Consider the following 19767-nt stretch of genomic DNA (forward strand, 5'->3'; position numbering starts at 1 on the left):
GATGTTTGCCCACATTGCAATAATTGATTTGCCTTTGTTCTCAGCAGGAGTACACAAACATGAGCAAGAGGCCTAGAGAGGCATGCTTCTGTCTGATTAACAAACTCCAGCGTTCGCCGAGCACTTCACAGACCTCTCTCTGCTGTGGCTCAGTCTGCAGCTTCCCACTGGATGTGCTCGTTTGACAGGACCTGATGCAACTCCTCACCACATGCTACAGCCGAGTTACACGCTCTTATTGATTTCTCCCACCCGCTTCTACCCCGTGGACTCCATGGCAGGTCCATCATTACTAACTTACATCATGTAGACAGGCAGAGTTCAAACCATCATGACTTTACTTTACTTTAGATTCTAGTTGAGATCTCGTATTCGGCTGTTTTAAAGTGACATGTATGACATGTGGACGTGATATCTTGAATTTTATATTTTCATGCAGTGGTGAAGCCATGAATTTTTTATTAATGGTTTCAAGTTTTGACTCAACAAAAGATGTGATGTAGCATCGATGAAGTGCTGGAAAAAGTAGATACAGAATAAGTGTGTGATTGTGTCATACATGGATACATTAATCGCAAACAAGTAAGAGCTTGGACCACTGGCGTATTTTTGTAGGCGAACCCAGAAGTTAGCATCGCCCCGGTTCCCTTGAGAAAAAGCCTTTAGGATTTTTTTAATTGGATTTTGAATTATCGCAGCAAATAAGCTCTGTGGCAAACACAAGTTTTTGATACTGACACGTTTTGTTCAGCGAGATAATCAGATAAACACCAGTTTTTAGGATTTCTGAAGCCTAAATGAAACAAAATGAAAAAGCTAACGTTAGGCTGAACATCATTGCGGTTGCATGACTTCAACATCACCTACAAAGTGTCTTACTACTCTATACTACACACATTTGACCATAAATTGATCAATCTATAAGTTGTAAAGTCAGAAAAGTTTCCAAATAAAGTCCCCCTGTAATGACAGACTAGTGAGTAGATGAACCTCCATGTTTGAGGTGATGACATTTAATGTCCCCGACAACCTCTGTAGTCTCATTTAGCGACTTGTCAGCAACCGCCATTTATAAAGACATAAATGCTTTTTTAAGGTGTTTAACCAAAGACCCATTCAAAACACCCATTGACTTATAGATGAGGTAACAGGAAGTGTAAAAATGTTAACTTATTTCCAGGTTTTAGGACTCATTCCTGCAGCACTCTGTTACAGGAGTTGACCCTGGAAACAGGGTACTTCTTAGGGTTGTTCCCATACGAGTACCAGTATCGGAAATACCTCCGATATTGCCTCAAATGCCGGATCAGGCATTGGTGAGTAGACGAGGATATGTACCGACGTCTGGTTATTGGAGGTACCTGTTCAGGTTGTGGACTAAAGGTGATGCCTTTTACTTATGCGTCAATTTTCTTCAAGGATAGATCTTCAAATTCCAGGATTTTTGGCGAGAAATCCTGGGAAATCCCTGGATCTCAATTACCAGCATTGAACCTTACATTTATCGAAGAGATGCAATGAAAGGGTTGGACTAAAAAAGTAGGGAACCACTGTTAAAATTTCAGATTTACCAAACCTGCTGCTGTCACACCCACATTTTTCTAGTAGTCTCGTTTCTCAGAATCAATTCAGGGAGTTGAGTTTTATTGTGGGTGCACAGAAGAAATGTCGATTTCTGTTTGTCAGCTGTTGCGTAATGCTGTGAGATTTTGTTTTCTGTTAACCTCAACCTGTTTTAAAATGAGAGCAGTGTGAAGTATAAAATATTTATGAATGTACAGCCAAGAACAGGAACTTTCAACAGTTGCCGAGAAGAGTTTTTATTTAGTCTGAAATTCCTGCCACGGTGGTCAGACGTGGGAGGAATTGGTACGATTGGTGTGAATACTCAGGCGATGTGGTTCTTTTGGTTACCAGATGGTCCATCAGGTGAACTACAAGGCTACATCCTCAATAACACTTTTGTTCTACTCGGAACATTAAAGTCCAATTCTTGGCTGGGAAAGGATTCTGACCTGGCATGGCTCTCAATGATCTAATTTATCAGAGTGGGTTGAACAATGCAGCAGGCAACAGGTGCCATGTAGAAATTTAGCAAGCAGCTCATAATAATTAAAGGGTAATTTCACTGAATGTTTTTGAAGGTACATTTTCTGACAATGCAACAGGTGTGATGGTTCCACTCCCGAGACGTGAGACAAAAACAACGTGATGGAGTATGACTTCTTCCTGTGAGTTTTCTGTGGACAGTGGTGCATTTTTCTGTATTAGAACTGACTGTCCCATTATAATACGGACTTGACTTGAATCCAGACGTTCAGACAAATCTAGTGAGAGTCAAAGTCAGTCTGTGATTCATAATGAAACAGCTCGAGGCGGTAGATTGGTATGACAACAAAGATTAGAGTCTGTAATTTTTTTTAACGTTTGCCACCGAATTGCTCAAGTTCACAAATACTGATTAGATGGCCCGAGGCTACGAGACTACCAAGGGTAAAATTTGTCAAACTGTGTGATGTCCCTTGTACTAGAAAATTAACTCCGTTATTCATCTGATTCTGTGGACTGGAGGACGGAGAGATGATTGGCAGTTAGTGTCTTCATACAAAAACATGAACACTAATACAAGGTGACACATTCTGAGTAAATTAAGGCTTTTTTTCCGTATCAGTTGAGTATCTTATATTTAGCAATATGGGTGATTTCACACCTAAACGTATTAAAGGAGACATGTTATGCTCATTTTCAGGTTCGTCATTTTATTTTGGGCTACTAATAGAATAAGTGTACAGGTGTTAATGTTAAAAAAACATAAGTTTTCTCACACTTCCCAGTGCAGCAGCACTTTATTATCCCTCTGAACGTGATGCTCCTTTTTAGCTCCCGTCTCTTTAAGGTCCCTCAGCCGAATACCCACGCTGCTCTGATTGGTCAGCTCACACATGCCTGAGCCAGTACTGCTAAAAATGACAGAGCAGCTATGCTAAATCAATTATGTGCCAAACTAGCTGCTAAGCATAAATTACAAAAATGTGACACAGGACTACTGACGAGGCGTTTCAGGAGCAGTGTTTTCTGTGGGAGAGAGGAGCTTCTGTTGGTGAGGAGGCTTTGACCTTTTTAACGTTCAAGATCTTTTACATGCACAAGAACCTTTTTATAACACTGAAGGAAAGGAAAAAGACATAACAGCATGATAGGTCTCCTTTAAGTTGGTTTTCAAAGAAATTAACGTCAGATCAAAGCAACATTTTTATAGATCTTTTTATTTGTTTTTACAGACTTTTTGTCACAACAAAGTCAGCAAGAGCATCTTTTTTTGTCCATTACATTGTAGTAATTCATTTTTAAAGCAACCAAGAGAGGACCAGCAACCATTTCATAGCATAAAAGCAGAGGCAGTTTTGACATGCAGCAAAACAGGCTGGGCTTCTAACCAAATCCAAGGCAAGGGGAATACTAACAGCCCCCACCATCCAGTTTCAACTCTAACCCCCATTTACCATCATTCAGAGCCCAAAAAACCTGTCAAATACAAAATACACAGAGAAGCTGCAACAAAAAGGGAATCTTCGCTCGAAAATCTCACTCTAGGGATGACAAAATGAACAAATTGCTAAAATTCCTTATTCTATTAAGTGCCGTTAACATTGCTTCAAAAGGGATTCAGTAACAGATTTATTTTTAAAATTGCAACATTCAAGTCTTCCTAGTAGCCAGCATGGTGATTGGTCAAAGAATACAGAATATCTTTTTTTTATGCATTGCCAACGTAAAATTAGTCAAAAACACCATCTGATATGTAAGTGATATGCCAAGTAGAAAAGGAAAAGCTGACCTCTGGACCTCCTCTTAACCAACGTTTTGCAAAATTTCAAGATTGGAGGGACAGTTTGGGTCACTTAAAAAACAAATCAAGGTAGAGGAAGAGGCCACACACAATGAAAGGTTCAAATAGTGAAACTTTACAACCTTTCTTTTCAATCTAGTATAGTACAGTGCAATTACTGTTCATGAGATTAAGCCCTCGCCATACAATACTTATACTGAAGTTGTAAAAAAAAAAAAACACACTACTTATCTATTACCGTTTGATTTCTTTACCGTTTCAAGAGAGAACTGCAAAATGAGAAATGTGTATTTAAGTGCTGAGCTTTGCGTTTACATTACTGAGTGATTTCTAGTCTGAGCAGTGTTTTAGGATCCAGGTGCGAGAGCGCTCCCCCAGTGGTCCCTAAGGGAGATGTAATTGACAAGTCCTTCTGTTAAATGGCTAGAAACAGAGGCCAAAGGAAGAGTAAATCCTACCCCAAAAAGTCGGGGAAAAGGAAAAGAGAGAAAAAAAAAAATAAACAAGGTAAAGGAAAATCACCAGACAGACAAAATGACCCTCCAACAAACAGACAAAAGCAGTGTTAAGACAGAGGTTGATCGGGGTAAAAGGGGCGAGTCCACCTTCTGTCAGGGGACCACTGCATCCATCTGTCTGTCCGTTCACCCACCTGTCCAGCCACCTCCCACACTGTGGTGTCTCACTGGAACAGAGCCTTCATGGCCTCAGTCTCGGGCAATTCAGAGGCACAGAGGCCGCTGGGTCCTTTTCGGTCTTTGTCAGCTCCCTGTGGAGGAGAGGGGACATGAATAATAAACATGCAAGTCTTTCTCACAGTATGGTGCCAACTCCACTTCATCAAGTCGGAGGGGTTAAGGTGAGGAGCGGAGACCTGAATCTGAAGCCCCTTTTCAAATGAAGTCTCCTAATAGAGCCAGGTACTTGACATGCAGAGGTGAAGACAGAAAACTCCAGAGCACCCGTCTGCAAGCTGCCAACAATCAAGATTGTATGGTCATTAATTCATACTTCCTCTCTTTTATATACCTTGAAGTTGAACTACATTTAACTATTTTCAACGTCAATAAACGTTACAAGTCACGGCCACTGCCGAGAGCAAAGTTCGGCACTGCAGAGCCAATAGTTTCCATTGGAAAGTACTACCACCAGAGCAGGGACTTGCTCTGGGGCCAGGAACTATAGAGAACTGAACTGAACCTGGAGCTTCTGCCCTCCGTTCTAGAAGTAGGAACCTCAGACACACACTGTCATGTTTCATGCATATTTTTACGACTACTGAAAAATGCAGGTTGAGCACATATCCTTAATTAAAACAATGTTGTGGTGTTTGTTCATCTCAGCTCAGATGTGACTGTCACAACAGCAGGGAGAGGAGAGCTGAACAGATATTTAAGACAGCAGAGGATGCAGCTTAAAGTTGGAGCAATGGTGTGTATTATGGATATGGAAGAAAACCAAAGAACGACCCAAGTAGCCAAACTGCCTTTCACCAAAATATTTTTTGGGCTCTGGAGCTTTGGTAGTAATCAACAGTGATTACAGTATTTGAAGGTTTGATTGAGGGAAGAGAGTGCTGAGCGCGACTTGTGAAGGACTTGGCAAGACATTTCTCTGGTCTTAACCGAGATCGCCGGCATGCGACTTTCAGTTTAATTAAAGGGATTCATTTTTAAGGATTCTGCTCTCCTAAAGTTCTGTTGTTTCTTCTGTCATTTGTTATTGAATAAAAAGACATTTTCCAAAAGGTCTGGTGCATGTTTATAATCCTGAGTTTGGTTGAATAAGGTTTATTAACGGCTTTTTTGCAGTTCACCTTTATTGATAGTCTGTGAGTACTTTTAGCAAGACTGAACTGAGCACTGAATACGAACCCGTTGAACCAATATCCAAATAGTCGAATATTTGGGTCCAGCCACATTGGTATCGATGTATATGTTATCCGATATGATATCTGAGCCATGAAGAGCCAACAGTGCTTGCAATGTAAGCCAGCAAACTCTCAGCTCTATATGGTACACAACTTATATCCTTACATCTATATGCACTGGCCCTTATTGAACAGTACTTTCGTAACTTCTATGGCAAAACTTTAGTCACTTATTTTCCTCTAACTCAGTCACTAATAACTTGCCTGACAGCCTGTCTTTATCCAGACAGCACATGCAAAACAAAGTCGCAGACGCTGAGGCACAAATCCATTTGAGCTCTGAGGGGTAACAGAATGAGAGTGAAAGAGATAGGAGTGGACACAATCATTTGGATTACTAAGGACAAAAAACAAACATTAAAAAAAGAGACCGAATGAGACAGGCAACTTGTTGAATGTGCATGTAGTGACAACAGATTTAATGGGCGACAGAGGAATGGAGGGGCATGTAGTGGAGAGACGTCCCTTTGTTTGGCCTGCCAACTTTAGCCTCTTAGGAAAGGGCTTACAGAACCAAGGCAAAGAGAGTCTATTGTTGCATGGAGAAGCATGCCATCAAAAACAATGTGACCCAGTTCAAGTGCCCAGCAGTGTGAGGACGGTTGTCTGGGTGCAAATTCCATGCCACAGGAGCAACAGAGCGCATCCTGAGCAAGGGAGATTTACCAGGGCTGAGCGGGTAACCTGTCAGATCTGCATCTCTAATTGGTAAAGAGCCGAGAGACAAAGTAAGAGAGGGTTTTTTGTCAATTCATAAAATGCTTCACATTTCTTGGAAGCATGCACCTGTCAACACTCCAATTATGTTAGAGACCTGTTATGTAACATTTGAACTAAGGCGGCTGGTGACCCAAAGTACCTTAGTGGTAGATTTTTCAGAACAGAAGACAGTGTTTTAAACCAAAGTTTTTTTATTTGAGGATATATTAAATGAGGCTTGTGTACTGTGAGTTAAATATAACAGCATCTAAATTCAAGCAACAACATGCAACTTCTTGGAGAAAGATAGTTGGTTGTTGAGTCTCATCCCCAGGTCGTCAATACAGACGCTTTGGGTTGATGACTGACATTAACTGACCCAAGCTGCTGCTGTTACGGTCAATGTCCACAGGACCTGTCATTTTCAAGCTTCCCATTCATTGTCTATGCAGGAAGCCATGCAATGCATTCTGGTAGCATTGCCTTTGGCTACTTTATGTAAATCAGGGGCATCAAGTGTGATGCACCACCTCTGCACTAAACTTATTTCTTGCCAAATATGCCTACAGACACACATTTCGCTGAGCTATTTTGCTATAAGATGAAGTTTCCTTATGAGCCGCCATGTCGGTGTGTTATTCCTCCAATAAAGGTGCAGCCAGTGAGTTTTTGCGTGGTTGCCAGGGGGTGTAGCCTGTTTTTGTCAAGCGTCCGATGCTGGGGAGCGTTGCATGTCCTTGTGTCAAATATTTTTAGTATTTGACAATCTGTAGAAGAGACTATCAACTCCCTTTCTCCAGATAGTTAAATTTATTTTTGGAGGAGGCGGGGCTATGTGGGAACTTCAGTGGTGCACATGTCAACTCACTGTCTGAGAGGAGACCAAGAGGTGTATTGATACTGGGGGAAAGTGAGTATTGAAACAGTTTAACTTATTAGGAATCAATATGTATCCAAAAAATCTGTATTTACAACAACCAAAGTGCTGATTTCTTCTCAAACAAGAGCTGCAAATCACCTCCCACAAACTAAGAGTCCACCATTCACTTTTCAAAGAAAGTTTGGGGTAAATGGAGACGAATTCAGTCTTTAATAAGTTTAACACTGAGTGCATTCATAATAGATCTCAAAACATATTGCAGTGTAGCACTGATTTATATTCTGGACATGTGAGCACTGTGTGAAATATGAGGTTCACTTATGAAGGCTTTGGGTGTCCAGGTCTTCAGATTTCAATACACAGAGGTGTTCGTTCAGTGTAATTCATCCTGTCAGGATAAGAAACAGAACAAGATAGATTCTTGTGGGAAAACCTAAAATCATTCTCATCTTTTCAAAACATTTGTCTGATATTAACTGTTTTTTTATCCATCTGTAAAAACATTGCTGAGTAAAAGTACTTGTAGTCACTTTAACTTTTCTAATAACTGCTGACTGATTCATATCAGGTACCTGGTAACCAATCATTGCGCTCTCCACTCGAGTGAGTTCAGCGGGTGAAGGGGAGGATGGGGGAGACAGAATGAAGCCGTCTTCCCCACTCCCTCAGTTCTCCAGCTCTGGGGAAGTCATTAGTAGCCGGTTCAAGACCATATCAAGTAACAAACTCTACAGGCCTCATTTAGATGGCAGGAAACAGCATTACGACCTGACCCAAGCTGTTTCACCATCAATACTGCTCTGAGCTCAGGACAAACAATGTGTCCACCTGACAAACACAATTATATATCGTGTTTTCCACCATATTTGAGGTGGAACAATCTCCTAACGAGCACCCAACACCTGCATTACCATAAGCAGTATTCTAGAGGGTCTGCCACATATGGATCCTCCCTGTGGGTATTCATGGTACAGTTACAGTAATAGCTTTGGCCCATAGTCCTCCCTGTTCCACCACGCCATCCCCAATGACCATCCAGCTCAGTGGCATACTCCTGAAGCCACTTACATTAATGAGCTATCCCCAACTTGAGTGATGACCCTCCATGAACACCTCACCGCCCAAACATTATCCAGTCAAAGAGAAGCTAGTGGCCAAGTGAGACACAGCCTAATGAATAAATATAGACTCCCAGGGTGCCTCCAGTCAAACTGAGATGCATCATCATCCTTGATTATAGAGCCATACAAGGAAGCACTGGGTCTGTAACGTAATGCCGCTGACCTGCCAAAGTGTCCATTAAGTTTTCATTATGCCCCGGGTGAATGGGATTGAAAGATCGCCCATGCACAAGTCTTCAAATATGGGCCCAGAGCATCACTAAAAACTTGCTTAAAATTCAATGTGTACATCAGATTATTGACCTTCTGGCAGCAGTCAAACATACCCAATTTGTACGAGGGCAAGTTTTATAACACCCAGCGAAAAAAAAAGAAGTGGAAGATCGATAACTGTATTGGAGAAAGCTGTGTCAGCTTGGCTCTGGTTGAAATACCAATTTATCCGGTCGGGGGTTAACGAGCTACACGAAAGCTTGGTCAAAACTGAAGAAAATATATCCAACAGGCAAAGTGAAAAGTCTTGACAGGAACCTTGACATCTCAATTAAGGGGGTGCTGAAAGACTAGAAAAGGGTACGAACCCAATTTTTATTTAGTTATCAACACTGTACACCATTTTATAAGGGCACTGCTCAAGGTAGTCTATAGCTAGAGGGAAAAATGCTATGACAATCAATCATTGCAGCTCATCATAGCAGCCACTATGGAGTACGTCTCAACACATCTGTGACAGTATTTTGTTTTCAAACTTCAGACAGTCACAACCCTATGACTCTGGTCACAACTCTCACCCGCCCACAGGAGCCCAGACCTAACTGCACAGATCACTGCGCGTGAGAAGTTGCCTCAACAACGTAAAAGTAACTCCTTCACAGAGCACAACAAGCATGTGCAGACGTCGCAGACATGGATATCCGTAGCTTTTTCAGGCCAAAGGCAATGCTGGCAAAGGATCAAGAACCAACTTCAGGTAACGTTACCTTAGCTAACCATAACGTTAGATAGCACCTCACCTGTAGGCTATTCATCTGCACAGTGGTATTTCCTCTTAACGTGGAAACAGATTAACAGTTAGGCTAGCAGGAAAATATTGTGTTTTGTTATGAGAGTCGCAACAACAGCTTAACCTCAGTTTAATAGCAACCACATGACATAACGTTAACGTTACTTGGCTAGGCAACTGTTTAGCACAGCTGCCTGCACGACTCAGGAGCTGTCAAATAGGCTAAGCTGCGAATCACTTCCTCCAACTTTCATTAAAACATTATTTTTGGGTCCAACATTTTCGGTTTCAAGATGTACTGGAGTTGTATTTATAGGTTACAATTCAATTTCTACCTCATAGGCTACTACTAGAAGCCCTGCAATTCAGTAAATCATGTAATGCAGACCAGATTTAATAGTAATACTTTATTTCAGAGCCATAGATCCTTAAAAAATTAAAGAAAGCAGCATACATCATAAGCAGACCAACGAGGAAGACACACACACAAAGAAGCACACTGACACTCACCAAAAATGTTTCTTGCGCACGCACAACTTCAGCCCCTGTTCTTTTCCCCTTAGCCCCTGATGTTCTTGAATCCTAAAATCGCCCCTGGGTAGGAGTACTTTTTGGGGGTAGCAGTACCGAAAAACTGTACAGAAAAGTTATTCTAGTCTAGTTCCAGTTTGTTTACTAGTTATTAACAGAACTATCGTGTGCACCCACCGTCCTCCTGAAGAAAAATAATTTAGTCAAGTCAGGCAAGTTGGTAAAACCCATTGGAAGATAGTGGTTACTAGGCTGTGTTACTTCAAAATAAACAGCTAATGCCTTCTGTGTCTCAAGGACTCGCATAAATAGGGTCAAGTTTAAAATGCAAGGCAACAACAGGAACTGATGTAACAAAATAATACTGCATTTCTTCCTAATAAATGGTCATGTAGGCAGTTCCTCATAAAAGAAAAGGATGTGTGAATTCATGCACTTCACTGTGTGTGCCCTTTCATTGTTGACTTAAAATTAACTGGCCAGCCTCTGCAGGCTGTCGTCAGCACTCTCGGCCAGGATCTTACGACTGGGTCACCTATTGGGGTTAAAATGGCCTTTCATAATTCATTGCCAACAACAGCACAGCAAGCAGTCAGATGGCAGGGGTCAGCTCCCATGGTGCACCGGGGAAACCGAGCCATTTTGTGTGCAAACACAAGAATATCCGACAGTCAAACACTCACAATACAGTATTCTCAGTGGGCTTCTTTTATCCACTGCACTGTGGTGGCTGTGGTGCTACAGGTGCTGCCAGACAGAGTGGATGTGCGGTGGCAGTCGATGCTGTGGCTTAGGGACAATCTATTCATCTCATGTTAAGAGACGTGGCGAGTTTTCAGAGCTGCCAGGGGTAGATGTATTGAGATCTGGTCCCTGTGGTGACTGATGACCTTTTGGCTGCATCTGGGTGTTAATCCTTGTTGGTGCTTAGCGGAGATGAGTACGGAGCCGAGAGGAGCAAACCCGTGGGTTCACTCGTATCTTCGCCTTCCACCGTAATCCCTGTTCAGATGAGCTATGGCTGCCTGTCCTGCCTCATATGATAACACAGACAAAGGCTTTTTAAAAATGGTCCACCCCAGGGGCTTTAACTTATAAAAGCAGAGGTGGTACTTGCATAGCTGCCTATTTCAGATGGAAAAGTGCATCTGGCTTTCAGGGGGATGTACTGCGGCTGTGGATATGTGACTGGTAGCGAGGGACATAAAGGAAAATGACTGCAGTCCATGAAGATTTTATTTATTTACATAAGAGACTGTCTGCTGGTTTTAAACCCAAATCCTATCACCAGAATTTGGTGGTGAAATGTGACGATGTGATATGAAAAACTCAGACTGCACTAGAGCACAAACTTCCTTCCTTTTTTAGTATGTTTACCTCCAAGAGAGGGCTGAGACGTCCCCCAATCAGAAAAACAAGAAATCCTTCTACCATCCTGTTACCACAATAGTACTGCAAGTCAATCCAAGCCTACTACAGTAAAAACTACTAACAACCAGATAATCGTTCTGTGTCAAGTAGAAGTTTAAGTCAGACCGATGTACCTGTCCACGCTTGCCGACTTTTATAGGACAGAACTTACTGAGTAGTAAACTGCTGTTTACTTCCTGTTAGCAGTTGCAGCTTCTTTTGGTTCATCTCTGAGCCAGCAGCACTGACGGCCAGCTGACAGCAGTGGCCAGCTGCCGGCCAGCTGCTGGCCGAATGCTCGCAAGCCTCTGCTGGCTTGTTGATTCGAGGGCCGGCCCGTGCGGCTGTGTTGATGAAGATGGGGGGGATTAATACAGCCGATGCCAACAGGAATAAGTAAGCGGTGGAGTACCATGTAAGAGTCTCTCTAACCCAACACCAGTGTTTCCCATACATAAATTATGGTTTCCTCTTTTCAAACGTCTGCTTCAGAGTGCAGTTGAAACTGCGAACTGATTGAAAAGTCTGCCTGAATGGTGCGTATGCGATTGTATAGACTGCGAAAAATGACTTCCCTAATCGGTAGTGTGACTTCGCTTGTGAATGCCCCCACCCCTCTTCCCATTACTTTCGTTGAGCCAAGATGATGCCACCGTGAAACAACTCTGTAGAGGAGCTTTCATTTACCCTGCCTCATTTAGCCTGGCTGGCAGACAGCTGCTCACTCAGCCACCCAATATCCATCTCTCCTTCACATATACACATGGGCTTGCAGCAGTAAAGCATGCAAGCCATGACATCATTCGGTCCGAGGAAGTCGTAGGCTCCTTTCTCTTAATGGTGCTGAGCTGAAAGTCATTAACTTAAGTTTCAAGCATTAAAGTGAAACTGACCACCAAGTTTTGTGACTCAAATCTTTGATATTTATATATTTGATATTATTCTAATAAAACATGAGTGTAAAATGACAAGAGGAGTACGAGAGACAAAGAACTGAAGGAGGTGCTGAAGACAAGTAGCCATTGTTGCCCACATCTGTGACATTCACTGTCCACAGGGACATCAACTCCACAGCAGTCTGGCTCATTTGGGCTGCGGTGAAACAACTCCACCAGTCTAGATGTGTAGAAGATCTGTCGTTTATATGTATATGACTGGCGTGCATGTACTTAGGTAAGATGTACAAGAAGAGGCATCCACTCTCCAAAAGGAAAGCTCCTCCGCGTACAATTGAGGCTTTCTATTTGACCGTGATGTAGCCGAACAAATCTGTTTTCTTCTGCTGGATGACGTTAGTTAGGTCGGACATACGTTTTGGTGTGCGTGTTATTCAGTTGCTTACTACAGTCGATGCCAGCTGTGCCTGACTCAGTATTGTCTCTCTCTCCTCACAGCTGTGACTGCTCACGTCCATGTGCATCTAAGCCCACTGAGGCAGCATTTAAGATGGTTCCAGAGCTAAACAACTGATGGAGGCTGAGTTGGAAGGATGGCGCAGGGATTTAGATGGAGCCAAAGGCCTGTGCACCTGTGAATGAAGCAGCTTCAAAACACAGACACAAAGCAAACGAACAGCAGCAAATACTGCGTCGTGTTCTGTGAACATTCCAGCACGGCCTCCACAGGACGACGTTAAAGGGCCTTTTGTCCAGCGAGTTACCTCATCAGCACTCACGGCTCTCACATGGAGCCTCTGACACATCAACATGCACTGAGGGGTGAAGGACACCAGGGCACTTGATGCAGATGCGTTAGCTGAGCATGCTTAAATCAAAAAGTACCAACCTTTTCTAGCAGGACCTTGACACAGGGGATGTGATTCTCGTAAATGGCAGCCATCAGTGGAGTGAGCCCGTGTTTGTCTACAGCCTGTAGGGAGAGCGGGTGAAAAAGGCATGAGTGGGAAGAAAGATCGAAGTTTTGGAGAAAAGCTTCATATATCAGCAGAGCATCATCTACACAAGGGCAAATCCATCTTCTTTATCAAAAATGAATAAGTTCTACTTTTCCCTTATCACGCTCAGAAATTGTAAGTGAGCCCACTGCACTTCGACACTATATTTATCTCTCGTACATCAGTAGATGTGCAGGTTTTCCAAGAGGAGAATTGTGCAAACAATTTTGGGGCTCGGGAGGCAAAGCAAAGACTGTATGTTGGTGCAACTTTACAGCCTCGTGTCTGTGAAGACCAGAAAGTTGTTGCAATGACGTCAAGTTGTTATATCTACACTGTCACACAAGGGGTTAGGATGCACCTTGCTGACGTAGCTGTGTCGAGCATCACAATACACTATAGAAACTCCTTTAGACGTGTTCAGGAGTTCAAAGAGTCACGGTGCTTTGCGCATACAATTCTTCTGGGTACGAAAGCGGCTTTAGAGACCTTTAGAAAAAGCTGCAAATTACAAAAGAAAGGCGCCAAATTACAGATATCAATACTGTTGGATGGGTAAGTGCCCTTTTAGCGGATACGGATCAATCTACTACAACAACACCAGAAGAGACTATTGAGGCTCAGGGGGCCAATCAGGCTAAATGTGAAGTCTGGCAAGCCCGGACTGTTGAATGAGAGCGTGGACCACGGCTGAAATAGAATAATAAACTGTTTGAACTGAAGTACTCTGGCTGTTAAAACCAAACTGATAATGCCCGTGCCATATAAAGCAGTATAACAATAGGCTCGGACTATGAAGTGAAGCAGACAAGGGCACTGTTATGTTTTGTGGTCACTGCAACCCCGGACGGTAGGCAAATGAATGCAAATAGCATGTGAAGGGCACTGGTTGTCGTGGTTCTTACATTGACGTCTGCTCCTTTTGAAATGAGGAATTCCACCACATCTGTCTGACCGTAGTCTGAAGCGTAGTGCAGAGGCATCCTTCCACCTTGCAGGGTCCGGTTTGCATCTTCAGCCTGGAGGAGAGAAGAGGAAGACGACACCTTGAGAGGGCTGAAACTACCCAACTCGGCGCTATCGCAAGGCGACAATGTGCATTTAAGAAAGATCTGGAGGTCTCTCTTTTGTTTGAAACAGAAACTGTCACCAATGCCACAAGCTCACACTTCAATTCAGTGACATGCAATAACATGCACCATCCTCTCCCCCCTTCACTTCCCTGCTGCGGTGCCATTATACCTCCAACTGTCATCTGTGCAGCCGCGAGAAAAGACAGACACTCTCACCGCCCCTTCCTCGTGCTCTTACCACACTAACCACACACACAGCTTGGTGTGCATCAGGTGGCCCTCGAGTAACAATGTGTCGAAAAGCTGCTGCTGTCGGTTATTCTGTGTATTATTAACTTATTGACTGGTTAAATATTGAGGTAAAGTGTATTTATATGCTCAGAAAATGGGCCTCCACGACAAAATATAGGCGTAGGATTCATTTTTAAAAAGGCACTGGAATGTAAAAAGGTATATCTTCTTACGCAAGACCCTCGTGAAAACACCTGATCTGGGCATGACGGAGCGAGCTCGGCCTTCTGGTTCCCCCTCGGGCAAGTAAGAGCAGATCTAATAAAGCTGAGATGCAAATCAAATAAGGGGATAGGAAAGTAGCACAACTGGGAGATTCGGTGTCTTTTCAATATTATGTTGACATTATTAGATCCTAATATAATGATACAACTTAAATATTGTGATTTGCTGGTCCTGATTCCTTCAATACACGTAAATGTTGCGACTGATTTCCTCTTTCAACAGGCCTTTTGTTTAGCAGCAGACATTTTGACCTGTGATGGCAGGAAACGTACAGGGCGGGCTACTGTGCATCTAGGCCACCATCAGTGTTATTAATAACACCTGTGCAACACGATAGCTTTAACTTATCCTATGTTCATACCTGCTCAGGTCTGTGACTGTGTGTGACCGCTGTCCAATTCAGAGAAACAATATAACCCACTGCAGCGTCGCCTGCCTCCGATTGCCACTCGCTCCCTTAACTTTATCACAAACTCCACTGAAGGTCAAACCCGATCCCACTGAATCCATTAGCAATGAAGGATATGGACCCTCGACCTCCTCTAATAGTGTTTAAATGTTACCTTCGACGGCTGCAGCGCCGACGGCTGATAAAATTGAGAAACTTTCAGTTCCACTGTGGAACGGGGATAAAGCACCGCAGTTGTTTACACTCAGACCCAGTGTAGATAATGAAATGGCAATTACTTACAATGGGAAGATCATAAATGAGAAAACACTCCTCGTGGATGGAAAATTCATCCCTGTTAATGAAGGAGTCTCAGATGTAACAGTCTCATTACGCTCTATAATCAGGACTTTCGATTCACTTTTATTAGTTTTTAAGCCAGATAACTTTTGACTTATACAGTTACAGGTGCAATTATCAAGCTTAGTCTTCTGTATATGTTAAAGGTGAATGGACTGTTAGTCTTTATCATTTTATTTACAGTTAATCTGTTTGTTTCTGGTTTCTGTTTTGTTTATAAGTCACGATGTTCCTCTCTGCGCGTGACTCTTGAGCTTATGCAACACGTGAATTTCCCAGATGAGGGATCAATAAAGTCTTATCATATCATTAACCTCCCAAGGGTCAGTTCATTAAGCTATATTTAATATGAACTAGCAAAGAAAGATTTGAGTCAATTAACTGATAAGTTGATGAAAAGACATTTGTTTGCTAAACATTTGTGGCTTCCAGCTCTTTAAAATGTGAGGATTTGCTGCTTTTTGGACTGTTGGTTGGACAAAATAAGCCCTTCTGAACAATATCTAGCTTTCATATTACCTTAAAAGTTTTAACCTGATGCTATTGATATCTACAAGCTGTAACAGATATACACGGGTAATGGGTATTGTGGTGAAAATATGACGTAAACCTTAAAAGGGGAACTGTAGCAGAAGAAATTACTCAGAATTTAGATATTTAACAGAAATATTATTTTTTCCTATAACTGAATAAACAAGCTGTTCTCAGAGGTGAAGAAGGTTCCCATCACTCTGTTTGAAGCTAGAAAGGTGGCAGGGTCCGCCACATGTAAACAAAGTAAAACAGTATGAAATGGTGTTGTCCTTTAAGGTCAGTTTGTTTATTCAGTCAGGAAAACAAAGAGTTTGTTTGTTTAGGCATCAAAAAAACAGACAATGAAGATCTTTTTTCTTCTGATTAAAATTTCTTGTGCACCTTTAAATAGTTTTAACTTGACGCTGTTGATATCTACAAGTTGTGAAAGAAACACACGTGTTAAGGGGGAACTTTGACTTTATTGTGGTGAAAATATGACCGGCTGGAACGAACTGAGCATGCACGTAAAACATAACACTGTTTTAGTCATTGGACTTTACAGACGGCTACAAATAAAGTTCAGTTTTGGTTCATTTAGAAAGATAAAGCCCAGAATGTCCTCCTCCAGGGGACACTTGGATGGAAACACTGTGGCCTAACAGGCACTTTTAGGTTCAAGACTATTTTTTCAGTCTCTTCCATAAATATCATGCCAGCTAGTGAGGTGGGTGCCTCGGATAAACTGGAGCCGGGCCTCCATCTCCTGTGGTTCAGCTGAGACCCCCGCCCACCAACGTTAGCTAGACCCTCCTGGAGCCCGGGCCTGTGCTAGTTCGCTAGCATGTAGCTAAACTTACCTCTCACAACACGTTAAAAGAAACCCATTCTACAGACAACACAGGGCACTGTCCGACGATTGTCTTCGCTGCTGTTGACAACACAATAGACATATTGCTAGCTGTTAGCTGTCTACCAACAATGTGTACCACGTACCAGCTGATGCTGTTGTTAGCTAGCTTACCAACAGGTTGCTTTCTGAGGAAGGTGCCACAGATGGCGTTTGCTAAACGTGTCCCAAACCCACCACGTTCAGATTACAACATTAATGACCACAGTTATACAGCTGTAGACCAAATAGTTAGCAAAACACTAAGGCTAACCCTTTGCATTTTCTCTGGGAATAGCACTGTATGTAACTAGCCATGCTAACTTGGCGTTCAGACTTATAGGTTAGGTCTACATTCAACTCTTACACCAGCCTTTCAATGTTTAGAAACGAGTTCAAGCGACCTCCCAGCTCCGTAAATCGCACATATAACTACCGTGACAAAGCACAAGAGCATGCCCATGATAGATTACCTAACTTGACATTACCCAACTCCAGATACCGTTAGCTAGCTAGCTAGCTCGCTCGCTAGCCCGTTAGCTAGCTGGCGTTAGTTTCCTTAGCTTTGCAGCCAGTTGATTGTTGAAAATTGTTACACTCGAGTCACGGAAAAAAAAAAAACAGTACAAATCACAGTTGCCTTACCGTCATCACTTTGGTTTTAACCTCCTCCAGGTCCCCGGTCTGCAATGCCCACACCAATTTATCAATATCTCCCATCTTCCTGTGTTTGCTCCGGTGTTGCTCCTTCCCTGTGGTGCTGCAGGGCAGTTGTCAAGTTGGATGCTAGTGCGTTAAAAGTTAGCTAGCTAACGTAAGAGCTGGAAAACTCTTCCAGTCGTCGCAGTGGGCACCGCCGTAGAGCTCGACTGAACACAACGTCGCGGGTAACACCCGAGGAAGCAAATTTAGGAGGATTTGGCGTTTAACTGGGACCCGCCGGTGAATGACAGGTAAAAAAAAATGGGCTCAAAAGAAGTTCTGGAAGGCAAAGTGGCTGAGAGGGATCCGCCTTTCTGAGAGGCGCAAGTATTTCCGGTGTCGTAACACGGAAGTGAACATGCAACCTTTTTTTTATTTTAATTAATTTATTTTTATTTAATTTAAGAGCATTAAATAAATACAAACAAGTTCAAAACTGAAGTCACATCAACAAATAAATAATAGTAAAAAAATAATTCTGTTTTTATTTAATTTAAATTTTCAGTGGAGGTCAAATATGATTTCAAACCTGTAACTTTAAAATGAATGTAATATTTTGCTAATATACTAATTAAATTCAGTACATTTCATCTGGGGACTTGTCTGGACTTGTTAAGAATGAGTAAAACATCAGTCTTTGTTAGAGAGACGTCTATTTCAAGCGTTTCTGAACGGTATTTCTGTAAATCAAGCCAAAAGACAGCGGTATGGAAACAATCTGTAAGAACACGTTTAATAGTTTCTCCCTCACAATCACAAAAAGAGCATCTGTTGTTTACGTCAGGGAAAAAAAAACAACAAATATAGTCTTTTACCTGTGTACAATTTTGAATAGGATTTCTTCTTTCTAAATAAAGCCACCTATATTTACATATGAGAGCTGTGATATGATCAAGATGATTTCTAATAAAAGTATAAGTGTCGATCAGTATAGAAACCTCATTAATAGTAACAGGGCATTCACTTAAAGTCAGTTCATCAAGATGTAAGCTTTGTGCTAAGAGCTAAGTGCTAAGTTAACATGCAACCTAAGGGGGGGAGCGCTGTGTTGCGTTTAGGTGCTAATGTTACAAAGAATGACTCTTTTCAAACACGCAACAAGATCTAATATATTCTTAATAATAAATATGTTGTGTTATGTCCACCCCTGACACATATGCAATGAATGAGTGGTCCCTTTACTATGTTTCATGACTGCAACATGGCCTCTGGAGTCAGACACCTGCACCGACCTGACTCCACCCTGACCGAGGAGAAGTACCACGCCATCCTTCAGAGACTCTCTGGTTTGCATCTTCATACTGCAGCAGGATAATGACCTCAAACACACCTCAGCGCTTTTTTCAGAACTACTTGAAGACCAAAGAAGACCAAGAAGTCGTGACTGTCATGGACTCTCCTCCACAGTCACCTGACCACAACTGCATGAAACATTTATGAGGGCTTGAAGACTGAGAAAGCCAAACCTTCTGTGAGACAACGAGAGGCTTTGTGGGTTACTGTCAAATCATGCTGGGATAACATGGGTCGTCAGATTTTGCACAAACTTGTGGAGTCCATGCCAGCTCCAGTGCATGCTGTCATTAAAGCAAAATGTGGACCTACCAAATACAAATATATTGTCGTGGTTTGGGTTTCTGGTTAAGTTGTTTCCTGTTTTATTTTGTAGGTTATATCATCGCCATGTTTTAGTATCTACTTCCTGTCTTTGTCTTTTTCCTGCCCCTTTTCTCTGTACATCTGTGTTTCCATAGTAAATGAGTTCCTGTGTATTTCAGCCTGTGTTTTTCCCGACTCACTGTTGGTTCATCTGTGTTTCCTGGTCCTCGTGTGTTCCCAAGCCAACCATTCTGTGACATCCCAAGAAGCTTTGTGGAGTCCATACCAGCTCGAGTGCATGCAAAAGGGGGACGTATAACAAATACTACGATAATCTGAAATTCATGTACATTTTTCAAAGATGAAACTTAGTGAACTTGTGTGTTACATTTAAAACCAGTCAGACTTT

The 19767-nt window shown here is 42.3% G+C and overlaps 1 protein-coding gene across 1 annotated transcript; it reads right to left on the reverse strand.

Annotated features, from left to right (window-relative positions):
• Positions 1-3246: 3246 nt before the first annotated feature.
• mtpn (myotrophin) lies at positions 3247-18079 on the reverse strand. The gene is made up of 4 exons (XM_073480799.1): positions 17703-18079; positions 14224-14337; positions 13210-13293; positions 3247-4619 (listed from the first exon to the last, which is right to left on the reverse strand). Exons 1-4 carry the CDS (start codon positions 17775-17777, stop codon positions 4533-4535), a joined length of 360 nt encoding a protein of 119 aa, XP_073336900.1. The 5' UTR covers positions 17778-18079; the 3' UTR covers positions 3247-4532.
• Between the last annotated feature and the right edge of the window lie 1688 nt (positions 18080-19767).

This window comes from Pagrus major, chromosome 14, assembly GCF_040436345.1.
Source record: "Pagrus major chromosome 14, Pma_NU_1.0".
Classification (NCBI taxonomy): Eukaryota; Metazoa; Chordata; class Actinopteri; order Spariformes; family Sparidae; genus Pagrus; species Pagrus major.

Coding starts and splice junctions, on each gene's coding strand:
- mtpn (XM_073480799.1), bottom strand. CDS start 17,777: ATGGGAGATATTGATAAATTGGTGTGGGCATTGCAGACCGGGGACCTG. Junction 13,294..14,223: donor CAAAAGGAGCAGACGTCAAT/GTAAGAACCACG, acceptor CTCTCCCTACAG/GCTGTAGACAAACACGGGCT. Junction 4,620..13,209: donor TCAAGGTCCTGCTAGAAAAG/GTTGGTACTTTT, acceptor TCTCCTCCACAG/GGAGCTGACAAAGACCGAAA.